Source organism: Bufo gargarizans, chromosome 4, assembly GCF_014858855.1.
Source record: "Bufo gargarizans isolate SCDJY-AF-19 chromosome 4, ASM1485885v1, whole genome shotgun sequence".
NCBI classification, from domain to species: domain Eukaryota; kingdom Metazoa; phylum Chordata; class Amphibia; order Anura; family Bufonidae; genus Bufo; species Bufo gargarizans.
The window spans coordinates 8,600,730-8,617,762 of record NC_058083.1 but is presented as its reverse complement, the minus strand read 5'-3'; the positions used below and the strand labels follow the sequence as shown (position 1 = coordinate 8,617,762).

The 17,033-nt window shown below is 43.4% G+C and overlaps 1 protein-coding gene across 1 annotated transcript in view; it reads right to left on the bottom strand.

Moving 5' to 3' along the window:
* FKBP1B (FKBP prolyl isomerase 1B) overlaps window positions 1-4,790 on the bottom strand; it is a 49,708-nt gene extending 44,918 nt beyond the window's left edge. Inside the window, exon 1 of the mRNA XM_044289703.1 lies at window positions 4,655-4,790. Coding sequence (XP_044145638.1) covers window positions 4,655-4,691 — 37 coding nt within the window. The 5' untranslated portion in view covers window positions 4,692-4,790. The remainder of the gene's footprint in view (window positions 1-4,654) is intronic.
* Window positions 4,791-17,033: the final 12,243 nt, after the last annotated feature.

Sequence of the window (17,033 nt, the reverse complement as noted above, 5' to 3'; positions counted from 1 at the left end):
TCATCAATATGAGATTGGTGATCGTCTGACCGATCAGCTGTTTGAGGAGGCTGCGTTTCCCTCAGTGCCACGTCTTCCTTGCAGTTTACCAAGCACAGAGCCGTTCATTGTTCAGCTGAACGGCACGGATAACGGGAGTCGGAACCCTGCTGATCTCATATTGATGATGTATCCCTGTGATGGCTAACGTCCGGGACTCCAGCTGTGATAAAACTACGACTGCCAAGATGCCCCTTGCTTGGCTGTTCTCAGAACCCCATAGAAATGAATAGAGCATGCTGGGAGTCGTTTCACCACTGCTGGAGTGCCGGAGGTTAGCCATCACAGACCTATGCTGAGGAAAGGCCATCAATATGTAAATCCTAAAGAATATCAGATATTATACATAGGGGAAAATGACTTTCTGGACTGATGTGTAAAGAACACAAGGAGTTAGCCTTTAAGTTGCTCATGCACCTTCAATAGGTCTTGGCCAAACAGCTATCTCTCTCGACTCCCTCATACACTTACACGCCAAGCTGAGCACGTTTCAATGGGGAAAGAGGAGAAGGCCACTAACAGACATATCAGCTGGCAGCTTATCTCCCAGGAGAACAAAAGGATTGGGCACTAACATTCATTATGCTTGATCCTTCTCTCCCTCAACACCATTGAGGAAGAGGTAGTAGTTCACCATACACATTCGATTGGCCAATGCTGCCTAAAATGGCATGTTCGGCTGACAATAGTTGTTTGTATATAAGGGTCTTTAGTTAGCCATAGTTACCCTTTCCTTCAGTCTTCTGCCGTATCCCTCTATGTTAATATCCCACCCAGGGTAGTTTGGCTATTTGGCATCCAGTTCCACCAGCCACAAACCATAGCTACCACAGAGATTGCAACAGGCAGTAGGCACCATTACTGTAAAACCTGTTACAACGTACTACTACTGATTTTCCTGGACAGGAATGGATTGTGGAGGGAGTATCTCTACTCTCCCCTGATGACAGATGTCAATGGAAAGAAGATTTAGGCAGTTGATTTCAACATGTCTGATTCTTTCGTTGTCAGGCGAGATAAGCTGTCCCCAGAGGTATGTGGCAGCAAATAACTCACCTCTTTCTTGTCGGACATTAATGTGTAAGGGGAGGAACGGGAAAGGGGGGTTGGAAGGAATAACTGTTGGCCGGACAACAGATATTTAATGCATATGACCAGCCTTAATGTGGCGCCCCCTGTCACTGCCTTGTGGTGCTCACAGTCAACTGATGCATATGGTTGCACGACCATTGTGCTGCAGATCACCTTGTACAGACCACCTTGCATGTCCTCCATCATTTGGGGCAATTAGCATTGCTGTGGTGTCACTGGATTTCAGACATAACACCCATGTATACCCTGATGTATGTGCCATCTGGGTTTGGAGTAAAAGGTTAACCCATCTGGTGCTAAAGTAAAGGGTTTAAACATAGAAACATCTTACGCCTGACCTTTTCTGAAGAGCCTCCTCAGTCTCCAGCTTCAGTTACACTGGGAGCACAGTGTGAATGTCACATAGAGCGAGGAGGCTCACAGCATGAGCCACGTTATTTCCCATAGATACAGTCTACACCAACAAACTCAGCAGAATACATTACTGGAGGAAATCACTTGATTCCTAGAAAATGAGTAAAATCTGCAGCAACTATTGTCCTTTTCATGGTTTACCACGGTTTCGTTTATCACCCAGTATACATTTTGTGTTCACAGGCTCTTAAAGTGGTCAACCAGTTTGTAAAACCCATTTCTATACACCTTGTTAGGGAATTCTCTCTCAGGATCCTCTGTGTGATCATGTAAAATGTATCGGTTCCTCATGGGTAGTGAACGTTCTACTTTTTGGAGACATTATTATACGTTTGAAGGCATCATAAGACTTATTGTTCATAATACAATCAATTTAACGCTAATGGCTATGGTCAGCTCCACATCTTCAGAGCAAAAAACACCTTACATTAGTTCTTTCAGATCCACCTGTGAACTTTCTATGGTGGATATCAGACTCTCTTGTTTTTGGGGTGACAACAGTTGAGATAGGTTTCACAGAGAACAAGGGATAACAGTGAGTGTTCACCACCAGTTGTCCATGATACAACCAATTTATCACTAATGGCTATGGCCATCTCCACATCTTCATAGCAGAAGATACCTAATGAACATTAGTTTTTTCAGATCTACCTGTGTAATGTCTACGGTGGATATCAGACTCTCTTGTTTTTGGCGCGACAGCAGTTAAGATAATTTTGTCATAGGGCGAGTGATAACAGGAAGTGTCCACCACCAGCTGTCTAAGATACAACCAATTTAACTCTAATGGCTAAGGCCAGCTCCAATTGTTTAGAGGAGAAGACACCTAACATATATTAGTTTTTTCAGATCCACCTGTGTAATATTATTACGGCGGATGTCAGAGTCTCTTGTTTTTAGGGTAAAAAAACTGTTGAAATAGGTTTCCCAGATGACAAAGGATAAGAGACAGTGTCCACCACTGGTTGTCCAGGACAAAACTAGCTCAACTCTAATGTCTATGACCAGCTCTACAAGTTTAGAGCAGAAGACATCTAACGAACATTAGTTCTTTCGATCCACCTGTCTAATGTCTACAGTGGATATCAGAGTCTTGTTTTTTGGGTTATAACAGTTATAACAGTTTTTGGGGTGATAACAGTTGAGAGGTTTCTCAGAGGACAAGGGATAACAGGGAGTATACACCACCGGTTGTTCGTGATACAACCAGCTCAGCTCTAATGGCTATGGCCAGCTCCACATGTTTCGAGCAGAAGATACCTAATGAATATCAGTTCTTTCGATCCACCTGCCTAATGTTTACGGTGGATATCAGACTCTTACTTTTTGGGTTATAACAATTGACATGGGTATCTAACAGCCACCCTCCCTTCCTCCAGTCAAAACAATTCCACCATGTAGACATTGACATACATTAATAATGACATGATAGAAATGAGCTCTGATAACCCAAGTCTTAGGCACTGTAAAGTATCTGAACCCCTTCCAAGCCACTCAGGGTGTTGGAGATACCAAGTCATAGGAATCGGCATGGTGGTGGCAAGAGCACCATTATAATCTTCAAATGGTTTGGGCTTTACCAGTGGCTCCATGATAGATGATTACATGGAAATATCCATTTATTTCCTTGTTCTTTCAAGGTGCATATAGGGAAAGTGGACTTTACCGATGTCAGGCTGAAGATCTAGGGTGACGTTCCTAATCCAATTACCCCATACCCCAAGACTGTGATCATTGTGCTGAACAATATTAAGGCAGTATCTCCTAGATATGGTGGGTACCCCCCTGGGCGACATGTGCTGCACACTGAGATCCTAGGTGCCAGGGGACCATTAACATAAGTTTCAACTAATTTAGCTGGAGCCTTGTGCTGGGACTAGTAGTTCTACAACCGCACAAGTGTCACTGCCCAAGTCTAATAGCCAATGTATAACACATAACGAATACTGTATGAGCATCGATCGCCAGACAGGCACTGTATGTGTCTGGAGAACGACATACTACAATGTGACCTAAGATAAGACAAATACCTAGAAAAGCAAAAACCCGCAGATGTTCATAGGAGCATCCAGCGACCACATGCAGATGGATAAAGCGCGATAGGGGATGCGTGCAAACAGAAAGGTAAAACGTATGCAGGAAATATACAACTATACGGATGTAGCAGAGGCGTACAGTGCACCTACTGTGCTGCATTGTCTGTGAATTGTGACAATTCTCTAGGACCATGCGGCAGTCCTATGTAAAGCACCATCCTGGCAAATAGACTATTTATTAAATTTTTATGTGAAATGTAGATTCCCCGTCTATAGAAAATGCCTGGGTACTATATATAACAGCGTTGTAGGCGATGTAGTGCGTGACTGAAGGGTCAGAGAAAATACAGCAAATACTACAATACCTACTACATGGACGAAAATAGAAAATATACGTACAGATGTAGCAGAGCTGAGGCAGGCATTTCAGTAGCTGCCCTGGAGATATAGCAATACGCTATCTGTGTTTTACATAGGACTGCAGGTAAACCTACTGGGCTATTTTACATGAAGTAAATTACAAAAAAAAATCTGCTCCGGTATATCTCAAATGTAGCAGGGCTGAGTTTGCCATTTTACACTTTTTGGGGGATATGGTTTGTACGCCATGAGTTAGGATAATTTAGTAGGCTTATCCAGAGACCTGAAATGTACCCTATTGAAGTGACATTATACACATGATAAGCTCAACTCTGCTACATCTGTATACTGAAATGGTGCATTCAGATTGCATTCTAGGAAGGAAGACTATAACTGACAACAATAATCATAATAAAAAGGTATACGGTATATACGTGCAGAACATAGTGTATCTATCTATCTATCTATCTATCTATCTATCTATCTACCTGCCTGTCTGTCAATGTAGCAGAGCCGAGTTTTGCACTACTCTCTATTTCACTATATGTAAAGGTGGTATATGGTGCACAAAAGAAACAGTTCAATGACAAATTCAGCTCTGCTCCACCTGTGCTATGAACAAAAGAAACCCCTCCAACCGCTGAAACAGCAGCCTGGCCACAAGAGCTTACAATCTAAGGCATGGTTACAGAGGGGTGTAAAGGCAGGCGTACCGTCTCCTTGGGTGATGGTCTCTATCTCCACTCCCATGGTTGTGCTGTGCTCAGTGGACAGGTCTGGGCTTCCTGTGTGTGTATGGCTCTCAGCCTGGGTGCTCTGGATATCACCACTCTCTGCTATGGTGGAGGGGGCTGTCTGCTCTGCAGCCAATAGTTCTGCTGCCTGGGCAGGAAGGGAGGCTGTGGAGGAAGGGACAGGAGGGGCTGGATCTACAGGCAGGGAATGCTGAATGGAAGACCAGTAAGGGTGGGTTCACATCAGTGTTATGTATTCCGTTATGGCTTTCCGATATAACATGGTAATAACGGAATCTATAAAACAGAAGCCTTTAAAAGGCTTTCCGTCATAATAGAAGTCTATGGGACTCATAACAGATCCGTCTGGTTCCCGTTATGGAAGACGGAAAACAAAGTCCCGTTGACAGGACTTTTTTTTTCCGTTCTGCATAACGGAAACCAGACAGATCCGTTATGATTCCCATAGACTTGTATTATGACGGAAAGCAAAACGGAATGCCTTTTAAAGGCTTCCGTTTTGCATTCCGTCATAATACAAGTCTATGGGCAGCATAACGGATCCGTCTGGTTTCCGTTATGCAGGACTGGACTCCTGCATAATGGAAACCAGGACGGATCCGTTCTGCTGCCCATAGACTTGTATTATGAAGGATCAAAACTGAATACCTCTTAAAGGTTTCCGTTTTAAATTCCGTCTTATGGGTTCCGTTATTTTCCATTATAACCATGTTATAACGGAATACATAACGCTGATGTGAACCCGTCCTAAGTCTGCTGCTAATCACATTAACCCTTTGCCCGCCTGTGCATGCAGCCATATTGGCCGGGCATATTTACCTGTACATGTTCTGCGCTGGCTATACTTTTTGTATGACAAGAAGATTGCATGTATCGATCCCACACGTTTCGAGACATTCCGTTTTTTTTTGGAGTTGATGTGTCTGTGCAGGTCGCCTCCACTGGACTGTTCATCATTTATCATTCGCTCTTCCCTCTTTTATACCCGAAGCTTTTATTCTTATAGGCAGCCATTTTTGTTCAGTTCTTTGTCCCTTTGGTCAAGACGATCATTTGCTTCATTTTTCCTTAAATCCCGATGACAAACTTTTGAGAATGGACATTAAGGTGACTGTAAAAGGGGGACCTATAAAGAGAAGCTCAACATATTTGGCCTCATGACCTGCCCCTTTATATAGGATGTGCTCCAACCTACAGCATTTAAATCTCAATTAGAGCATATGGCTCACTTCAACGAAGGTTGACCCCGGACCAGGCCCTCCAAACGACTACAGACCCTAGACCGGACCCCCTAAAGAAATCCAGACCCCAGAGCAGGCCGTCTAACAAATCCAGACCCCAAACCCAAAACAAATGCAGACCTTAGACCAGACCACACCAACTAAACAAATCCAGACCTCAGACCAGACCCTCTTAAAGGGGTTCTCTGGGAAGAATGAGTTTTTAGTAGGCGCCCACAGCCTGCCTCTATAAACAGAAGAGTTACACTTACCTGCTCCCCGCTGCTCAGGTCCTCCGCGCTGTCCATGTTCTGGTCCCTGCAGTGTTGGCATAAGAATGGAGACATGTTCAACTGCAGCCAATGACTGGCTTCAGCAGTGATGTGCTGCTTGTGGACATGTCACCCGGAAGCAAGTCATTGGCTACAGCAGAGCGTGGGACCATGCCCATGCAGCGCGGAGGTCCGGAACAATCGAGGAGCAGGTAAGTATGAATCTTTTGCTTAAGGAGGCAAGCTGCGGGCACCTACTTAAAACTTATTATTCCCGGAGAACCCCTTTAAGTAAAAACATATCCTAGGCTAGACCGCCTAAATAAATACACACTCCAGACCAGACCACATAAAAAAATACAGACCCCAGACCATAACCCCTTAAGTAAAAACAGACCCCAAACTAGATCTCTTTAAAGGGGTTGTTCACTTTTTTTTATATTGATGAACTATCCTCAGGTCATCAATATAAAAAAGCAGACAATCCCTTTAAATAAATACAGACTGTAGTCCCAACGATCTAAATAAATACAGCCCCCAAACCAGACCCTCTAAACACAGACCCAGACCAAACCCCCTTAAGCAGAGACCCTAGACTACATCCCCTAAAGAAATACAGGTCCCAGACCAAACTCCATAAATAGACACCTATACATAAATACAGCCCCCCCCAGACCAGACCCCCGAATAAATGCAGACCCTCCAAAACCCCTTAACTAATACAGTGTCCACAACAGACTACCACAGACTAGACTCTTCCTAAGGCCTCATACACATGACCATATGTAATCTGCGGTCGCAACTTGCGGATACCCTCCATGTGGCGGACCCTTTCACTTCAATGGTTGCATTTGTGGTCTGCATTTTGCGGACACGTTCTATCCTGTTGCTGAATAAACATACAAATGCGCGAAGCACGCGGATATCCGCAAAAGGATAGAACATGTCCGCAAAATGCAGACCACGTACTCATTGAAAACAATGGGTCTGCGGATGGCACACGGACCCCATCCATATTTTGCGGACTGAAAAACGTATACAATCGTGTGCATGAGGCCTTAATCTACTCCACATAAAAACACGCCAGCTGCCCGGATATACTGATTTCACCCCTGTGCGTGGACCTTGTTCCAGCGCGTGCAATCCACAAAAGGAGCGATCCAGCACCAGGGCTGTTAAAATCATGTTCATTATTGTAGAAAATCCATTAAAACAGATGACACCCCCTTGGCACGGCAGCAAACACCAACGCGTTTCGATCGTAAACACGATCTTAGTCATGGTGTGAATATTGTGCCATAAATGCCAACCAACCCCATTCAGTCATGATTGTGAGAGTCGTTAAGAACCATGCCAAGAGAGTCGACACTCATCCTCTTCCACTTTTTAACCATTTTGTGACTGAAGGAGAATATACAAATGTAATCTCGGTCACAGTGTGAACAGTGTGCTATCACTGCATGCTGTAAATTCCCACCTTTCCCATTCTGTCATGACAGTGGGGAATATTAACATCTGTCAAGGGGGTGAAAATCCTCCCTCGCTCTTCCCAAACCACTTCATGACATGAAGAATGGGTACTCCCTTGGCACGGTTGTTAACGTTTATGATTGAAACGCGTTGGTATTTGCTGTCATTCCATCTGTTTTAATGGATTTTCTATGGTCCTTATGTCCGTATTGCAGAGTTTTACATGACCAAAAGCAGAACCAATAAGGAAATCTTTCTCAAGTGCCATGATGGTGATCACGCATTTCAGTCTATCGCAACGTGATCACGCGTGGATTTACATGTGTACATGCTGTAAGGAGCATTGCGTCCTCCTCATTTATGATTTGATGAGATTTTACATCTCCCGTGTCTCAGATGGGAAATGAAATGCAGCAGATCTGCCTTCGATTGACAGTAGGTGAAAACTGACAGCAAAGTGACGTAACCAAGGGTTCGAAAAGTTACTGCCTATAAACCAGGGTCTAATTATTATAAACATATGGCGGATACAGCTAGAGCATCATACTAGAGACAATGGATGTCAATAACTGGCACGTCGCTTATTTCAGAAGGAAATGCCACCAGTTAGCTCCATTGAATCAATATGCTGCGCATCCGCAGCACATCCGCAGCAGAAATCCTAGGGTACAGCCTCAGATTCTGTTGCAGAAGTTAGTGAACACAGCCTATCGTGCTTCTTCCCGACAGTGGGTGCTTCCCCTTACTCATCAGGTACCGTATCGGCAGGCTTGGACATCTTTAATTGGCTACTGGGTCTATAGGAAGAGCAGGGACTGGAAAGCTTTATAGCCGTCCCGTCCCCTGTTTTTGGAAGATATAAATGAAGAAAAACAGTATAGTAAAGAGGACAAACAATAACAAATTGTCCTGCAGAAACTAAAATTGAATGCATAAGCAACATTGCTATCCAGTGAGCAAATAATACCACCATACTGTGCCCCAAATAATGCTGTAGTAATTACCAAATAGTACACATAATGCCACCATATAGTGCAATAGTAACTATCAAATAGTGATATCCAGTGAGCAATTAATACCATCATACAGTGCCCCAAATAGTAAAATAGTAACTACCAAATAGTGCAGGAATAAGCACCATGCAATTAGAAATAATCCTACCATACAGTGCCCCATATAGTACAGTAGTAATTACCAAAAAGTGCAGGAGTAACAGTGCCATCCAGTAAGCAAATAATATAGTTACAGCAAACGGTGCCCCAAATAGTGCCGTAGTAACTACCAGTGGTGTACATAGAGAAGTAAGGGCTCCTTAGCAAGGATCAAACCAGGCCCCACACACAGGACTGAGGGGTTCCTGTCTAAACCCTTTACAATTACCCTTGGGCCATTTTGTCCACTGCTTAATTTGCTAAAAGTTGTTCCTTTATAGAGTAGAGTCCTGACCGAGTTTTCACCCCCAGTAAAGAGTAGATAATCCCAAGACTGGGCTCCCTCTTGCCCTGGGCCCCACGGTCTTCCGCTATGGTAGTTACACCCCTGGTAACTACCAAATAGAGTGGAAACAGCTACAACGGTGAGCAAATAATACTACCATACAGTAACCTAAATAAAGTAGTAGTGACTACTAAATATTACAGGAGTAACAGTTCTATCCAGTAAGCAAATAACACCATCATATCATGCCCCAAAGAGTAACTACAAACAGTGCAGAAGCAACAGTGCTATCCAGTGAACAAAGAATACCACAGTACACTGCCCCAAATAGTGCTGCAATAACAGTGCTATCAAGTGAGCAAAAAATACTACCACACGGTGCCTTTAAACAGCATCATACAAAGTCCAAGCTTTATTCTTTGCCTTTAAACAGCATTATACAAAGTCCGAGCATTATTCCTATTCCTTGACTAAATAATACCCCCACACAGTGCCCAAATTATGAATATCTCCATAGTGCGCTCAAATAATTATGCTATCCAGTGTCAAATTAACACCCCAACTAACCGAAGTCTCCAAGTCTTCCAATGTTGATTGATGATGTTGTTTAGGGAGCCTGAGTAGAGGGGGTTGCGGTAGATATAGCACATTTAGTAATGCTTTTCTGTGAGTTGTGTGACGAGTTAAGGTCTATTGGGTTAGAAGATGAAACTGGTAATCGGATAGACGCCGGGCTCGTCTCTAGAGAATTGTGATCAATGATTCCTATTTACACAGAAGGTAATCCAACGCTACAACCATGAATTGTCCCCTGAGACCCTCCATCAGGTCTTCTTTAGGACCCAACAGTAACGATCTGTAATAAAGCATCTTGAGTTATTTGTAGACGCTTACGTATAAATCGCCATTTCCAGACCTGTTTTAGACGTAGGGCTCTTTATCGTAGCTCAATGTGTCAGGACAAAGTCAGGATGTTTGAGGGTCTTATACAAAGATGGCTGACATAACATTTCCCAGTGACATTATAATCTAGGCAAAGACAAGGCAAATACAGTATAATAAAATGTGGATAAAATGGGAATAAGGACTAAAAATGTGCACGTCCTCAATATAGTCTAAGGAGAATCACTAGTTAAAGAAGGACTACCGTTCCTTGGTCAATTATATGACATTAATTGTTAGATTAATGATAAGCCTCTCGCTCGTTTATAAATGCTGACATAGTATCTGCCATTACTACCTCTTGGGGTTGGCCATTCCATAGCGTGACTGCTCTAACTGTGAAGAATCCTTTCTGTACTGATGTAAAAATCTCCTTTCCTCCATTTAATGAGTGTCTCCATGCAGGATTTAAGTGCAGAGATGTGAGTGTACCTGACATACAGTGCCAGTCAGCTGGGGCTAAAGCCAGTATTATTATAAAAAAGAAAAGCAGTCAAGAGACAGGGCTGATTTACAAAGCAGTTATCAAATTATATCAAATCAGGTAACACAATTCATAAGGGCATAGTTGCTGAAAGTCCCAAATTTGCAGGGACTGTCTCTAATTTTAAGAGACAATCCTAGCAAATTTAAAGGCTTTTCAATTATTGCATTGAGCTCATTTTGAGCAAAAAGTTTATTTTTTTTCAATTGGTCTTTATTTAAAAAATGTTGAGCCCTTTTCTCTGTACAGCCTAGAGATTCTCTAGTAGCAAGCTCTGTATTTTTACTCTGTTACATCAGGCAGCTCAGCTAATGGCTCCTTCCTTATCTCTATTTCTTGATAAGAATGTGGCTTAAATAAGTGTTTTTGACCTTTTAATAATTTAGAGATAAGGTTTATTAGATTAACTTTCACTTTGGGCCGGTCAAGTATGATTCACATAGCTAGACTGTTAGCCCTTTATTTTGAATAAAGACCAATTGAAAAAAAAAAAATGTAACCCAAAATGAGTAAAATGCCATAATAAAAAATTGCCCCTGAAGCACACAAAGCCTTCAAGCTAAAAATGGCCAGTGATTATGTAAACCCCACCAAGCTTGGGCTGCTAAGATTTCCAGTGAGTCAGGGGGCCACCCAACATTGAACTACACTGATAGTTCTGAAGAAGTCCTGCAGTATCAATACAGTTTCTGAGGACCTATAATGATATCATCATCACATGAAGTCCTTATAGGTCCTACACCCACTCAATGGGAGTCTTGAGAAGAACTGCAGAAGCAGCAGACCAGGTAAGTGACTGAAGAAGTCTTCTGACACTCTATCTCCCTGCTGATATCATTGGGAGAGAGGTGGTTTGGGGTAACAATGCTGCTGCCAGTGAGAGAGGATGGTTAAGTGTAACAATGCTGCTGCCAGTGTTGCTGCACTGTTGCATTTATTTTGTGGGTGGTGGATAGAGGTGGCAAGGGAAGAAGAGGAGAGATAGAGGTGACGATGGAGAGGAGCGCAGATAGAGGTGGAGAGGGAGGAGGAGAAGTGCAGAGATAGAGGTGGTGAGGGAGAGGACAGCATAGATAGAGGTGGAGAGGGAGGATGAGGAGTACAGAGATAGAGGTGGTGAGGGAGAGGAGAGCAGAGATAGAGGTGGAGAGGGAGGGAGAGGGGTGCAGTGATAGAGGTGGTGAGGGAGGGAGAGCAGCGCAGTGATAGAGGTGGTGAGGGAGGGAGAGGAGCGCAGAGACAGAGGTCATGTACGTATGTAAGAGACAGTTATATAGGCGTAGCTCTTGTTTTAACCCCATGTATTTACAAAAAGGCCTCCATCTACCATAGGTTGTGTTTTAAATTGGTAGACTAACATTTAGGGCTAGTTAGGTACAAGGACCAAGGTGCCACAGCCATGCACTCTATAGTTACACCCCTGTATAGATAGAGAGATAGGTATGCATTGTGTGCTTGTGTGCCTGTGAAAGAGAAAGAGGGAAATATATACAGAGGTAAACCCCCATTTCTAGTACTCCTCATCCATAATGGCCATCCACATCTCCAATGACTTACCTTGTGGCAGAGGTACATTTGAGTCTCATTCGCAATTCTGGATGAGACAGCCTCGCGTCTACACCCGTAAAGTTTCACCTCTGTATAGAAAGAGGTAGATTTGTGTCTTCACATGTGAGAAATAATGGTAGAGGCGTAAAATGGGTTATCCAAGGATTTGATATTGTTAGCATACACTCATCAGTATCATTTTGGTGGGGGTCTGACTCCCGGTACCCCACGATCAGCTGTTTGAAGAGGCTGTGGCTCTCCGTGAACACTTAGACCTCTTCCTACGCCAGTGACGTCAGTCACGTGACCTAGGCGCAGCTCAGTCCTATTCAAGTGAATGGGGCTGAGCTGCAATACCAATCACAGCCACTACACAATGAATGGTGCTGTGCTTGGTAAGCTCTGAAGAGACTTCAGTGATCACCGGAAGCGTAGCAGCCTTTTTTAAACAGCTAATCGGCAGGGGGTGCCAGGAGTCGGACCCCCACAGATCTGATATTTCTGATATTGGTAACCTATCCTATCCTTCCTATCCTTGATCAATATCAAATTCCTGGATAACCCCTTTAAGGCTTACAAACTATTAGTTCTAGAAGGTTCCTTCCAGGCAGACATCACGATACGCCCTGCTCCTAAGTACAATCTACAGAAATGAACCCCTGAAGTTTAACTCTCATTTCAGCTACTTCTTTCGATGACTTCCCGTGTCTTCTGATATCTCCCTTACCTTGTGATATGAAAAGAAATGAGAACAATATCACTACTTTCCTCTGATCTTGTTGGATATAGAAACACGAAAGGCACTCCATGTGTGGAACAGTAAATAGGTAAAATAAAGTAAAAGCACCGAATCCACTCACTAGACTCATCAAGGGTCCTGGCACGTCAATAAAGTGTTTTGTGGTGGATCTATCACCAGACTGCTGCTCCTTCCTCGTGGCTTCTCCACAGGGTCCCAACAGTTGTGGCAATGGAAGGATTGACGGGCGCTGTCCAGATGAATAGCAAAACTTGGAATTTATTAAAACATGAAAACAAATAAAATATTTTAAACAATAAAATGCATGCAGTATGACACATTTCAAGGGAGGTCTACCTTCTTCCTCAGATGATCGCCTTCAAAACGCATCAAACTGCATGCATTTTTTATAGTTTTAAATATTTTATTTGTTTTCATGTTTTAATAAATTCCAAGTTTTGCTATTTATCTGGACAGCACAGTCAATCCCCCACCACGTCCTTTTTACTATTTCACTTCTAGGTTAAGTGCAACTGGTCTGAACAAAGACTAGGGGGGAATTTATCATTACATTAGAGACAGAAAACTGGTGTTAAAACAATTTTTGCATGCCCAATGTCTGTGCATACAGTTTGCGTCTTTTGTTGTATATGGCGCGCTTGCCACTATTTTAAAATGTGAGTGGGCCTACGCGGCCTGACAGATTTTAGATTGTTTACGTATATTTCATGAAAACCAACCAGAGATAATGGGTCAATAAAGTACAAAAACACATATATGTTTTTGTACTTTATTGACCCATTATCTCTGGTTGGTTTTCATGATATAGTTAGGTGTGGGTCCTAAACTTTGAATTTTGGGCTATATATAGGTCGCTTACGTATATTTCAGACTGTGGAGAACGGACCTGCTGAGATGCACCAAATTTATTAAATTTATGTTCCACTTAATAAATTTGGTGCATCTCAACGCACCGAAAACTAGATCCCGACTGTCGTTAGAAAGTGTACATTTTCCGAAAAGCATGCCTGACATAGGAGATCCTGATATCCTGATAGTCCCCTCTTGGAACAATACACGTCCCCTATAGATCATATGGAAGATAAACTTGCTACAAGTCCTCTAAATCAGTGTTTCCCAACCAGTGTGCCTCCAGCTGTTGCAAAACTACAACTCCCAGCATGCCTGGACAGCCTTTGGCTGTGCGGGCATGCTGGGAGTTGTAGTTTTGCAACAGCTGGAGGCACACTGGTTGGGAAACACTGCTCTAAATGTCTTAACATTTAAAGGGATATTGCCATGGAGAACATTGATGGCATTTTTATCTATGTGGAAGTTTGCTTCTCATCCAAGGGAGTGGGCTCACTGACAATGAATGTTGCCTAAGAACACTGCCATGAATAAAGAATAATATCAAAACCTTTAACAAGAAGAGCTTCTCCCAACCATCCAGGAGCAATTTGGTTATGAACAAAACTTTTTCCACCATGTCACAAGGCAGAAGTGATAACTAAGTGGCTCTGTGAACAGAACATTGACATTTTGGGCTCCTGGCCAGTAGACTCCCCAGATCTCATTGAGAACCTGGGGTCAGTCCTCAAAAAGCAGGTGGAGAAACAAAAACACAAAAATTGTGATAAACTCCAGGCACTTATTAGGTAAGAATGGGTTGGCATCAGTCAGGATTTGGCCCAAAAGCTGATATCCAGCATGCCAGGTCGAACTGCTGAAGAAGAGTCAACACTGGAAATATTGAGTCTTTGCATAAATTTGATGGATTTGTCAATGAAAGTTTAAATAACTTATGAAATGCTTCAGTATACTTCAGTATACCATTGAAATGCCTGAAAGAATGATAGAAAAACACTGAAGCAGCTAACTTTGTGAAAACCAAAATAGTCTCAAAACCTTTGGCCATGACTCTACCTTTACTTACCTATCACAATCTCTTTAGTATGGTGCCTCAGTGGTTAGCGCTTGGGTCATCCTCATATGTTCTCCTGTGTTTGGGTTTTCTTTCAGGTACTCCGAATTCCTCCCATCCTCCAAAGGCATACTGGTAGGGAATTTAGATTGTGAGCTCCACTGGGGACAGCAAGTGATAACATCTGTAAAGCGCTGTGGAATTTGCTGGTGCAGCGGCCAGGTGGGAGGCTAGAGGATGTGAGTTGTTGTGGATGGTGCTGGTAGTCCCTCACGGTGGCTACAGGTCATCCCTGGCACTCTCTGTGCTGCATGCACAGTGAAGGGAGAGCGCACCCTGGTCCTCTTGGGGTACACCCTGCCTGGTGCTCGTTCAGGGTCCCCTTGGTGTCAGAATCTCGGGAAGCAGGGTGTGTTCCTCAGTCCAAAAGTGAAGATGCCTCTTACAGACCTCTGTGCTGAAGATCTGGCCACCTACTTCAAAGATAAAATTGAAAACATCTGCCAGGAAATCAGCTTTCAGCCTATAGGTGTCATATATCCACTTCAAACCCCCCCCCCCCCCCCCGGTTCATTTTCCACATTTGACCCAGTCACCGAAGAAGTCTCCAGGCTCCTCTCTTCTTCACGCTCTACCACATCCACTACTGACCTTATTCCCTCACACCACCTCCAGTTTCTCTCCACAGCTGTCACTACTCATCTAACTAAAATCTTTAATCTTCTGGTATCTTCCCCTCTTCTTTCAACATTCTGTCATAACCCCATTATTAAAAGAATCTTCTCTTGACCCATCCTGCACAACTAACTACAGACCCGTCTCCATTCTACCCTTCATCTCTAAACTCCTGGAGTGTCTGATCTACTCTCGCCTCATCTGCTATCCCAATAGTAACTCTCTCCTTGATCCACTACAATCTGGTTTCTGCAAACGGCCTCCAGACAACTAAATGCAACAGTAACTACTCTCTACTCATTCTCCTCGATGACACTGTAGACCACGATCTCCTAATCACCGTACTCCAATCTAAAGGCCTTAAGGATACTGCAGATCAGCAGATTTGGTTTTCCGTACCATGTCTATGCTGATGACACCCAACTATACACTTTAACCTGTAACATTACCCCTGCTGTACTACAGAACACCAGTGACTGTTAATCCGCTGTCTCTAACATCATGTCCTCTCTGTATCTGAAACGGAATCTTTCAAAAACTGAACATCTGTTGTTTCCTCTGTCTACTAACCTAACTATACCTGACATCTACCTCAGTATGTGGCACTACCATCACGCCTAGACAGCATGCCCGCTGTCACGGTGCTATGTTTGACACTGATCTTTCCTTCATCCCCTATATTCAATAGCTTATCCAATCATGTCTTTTGCACCTCAAAAACTCTCATTGTTATATACATTCCTGTCTCAATTACAGTAATTCATTACTACATGGACTTCCCCTCACCGACTTTCCCCTCTCCAATCTATCGTTAATGCAACAGCCAGGCTCATCTATCTGTTTAGCCACTACTCTGATGCATCCTTCCTGTTCCAGTCAGTACTCCGATGCCTTCGCCCTATGCCAGTCATTGCACTGGTTGCCCATAATTCACTCATTCTCACCCACAAAGCCCCCACAGTGCTGCACCCTCCTAAATATCCTCCCTTATTTCTGTCTACAACCCCACCCATGCTCTACTGTCTGCAAACAATTTACAATCGATATCCACCATAATCCGAACCTGTCACTCCCATCTCCAAGACTTCTCCCAAGCTGCACCAGTTCACTGGAATGCCCTACCCCAAGCAATTAGGTTAATTTACAATATACACAGTTTTAGTCTCTCACTAAAAACACATCTTTGTAGGTTAGTCTATCGCATCCCCTGATCTAACGTTTCTCCTTTCACTGCTTCCCGCCACCACCTTTAAGCATCATTCTTCTGAACCTGATCCATCATCAAGCATTCACCACAACCCACGCACTCAGAGGCACTACAGATAGTAGATGCAGCTTTATATCTACTCCCCTATTGTGTAAAGATTGCTGGACCATTGTACAAATCAAGCACTTTTTACCTCGTGTCAGCCCTACCTCCTCATAGATTGTAAGCTCTTGTGAGCAGGGCCTTCATTCCACTTGTGTCGCCCCTACCTCCTTATAGAGTGTAAGCTCTTGTGAGCAGGCTCCTCGCTCCTCTTGTTTTAATTGTTGACCTGTTTGTTGCTATGTTATTTATGACTCTCTTTGTACATGAATCCCCTGATTGTAAAGCGCTGCAGAATATGTTGGCGCTATATAAAT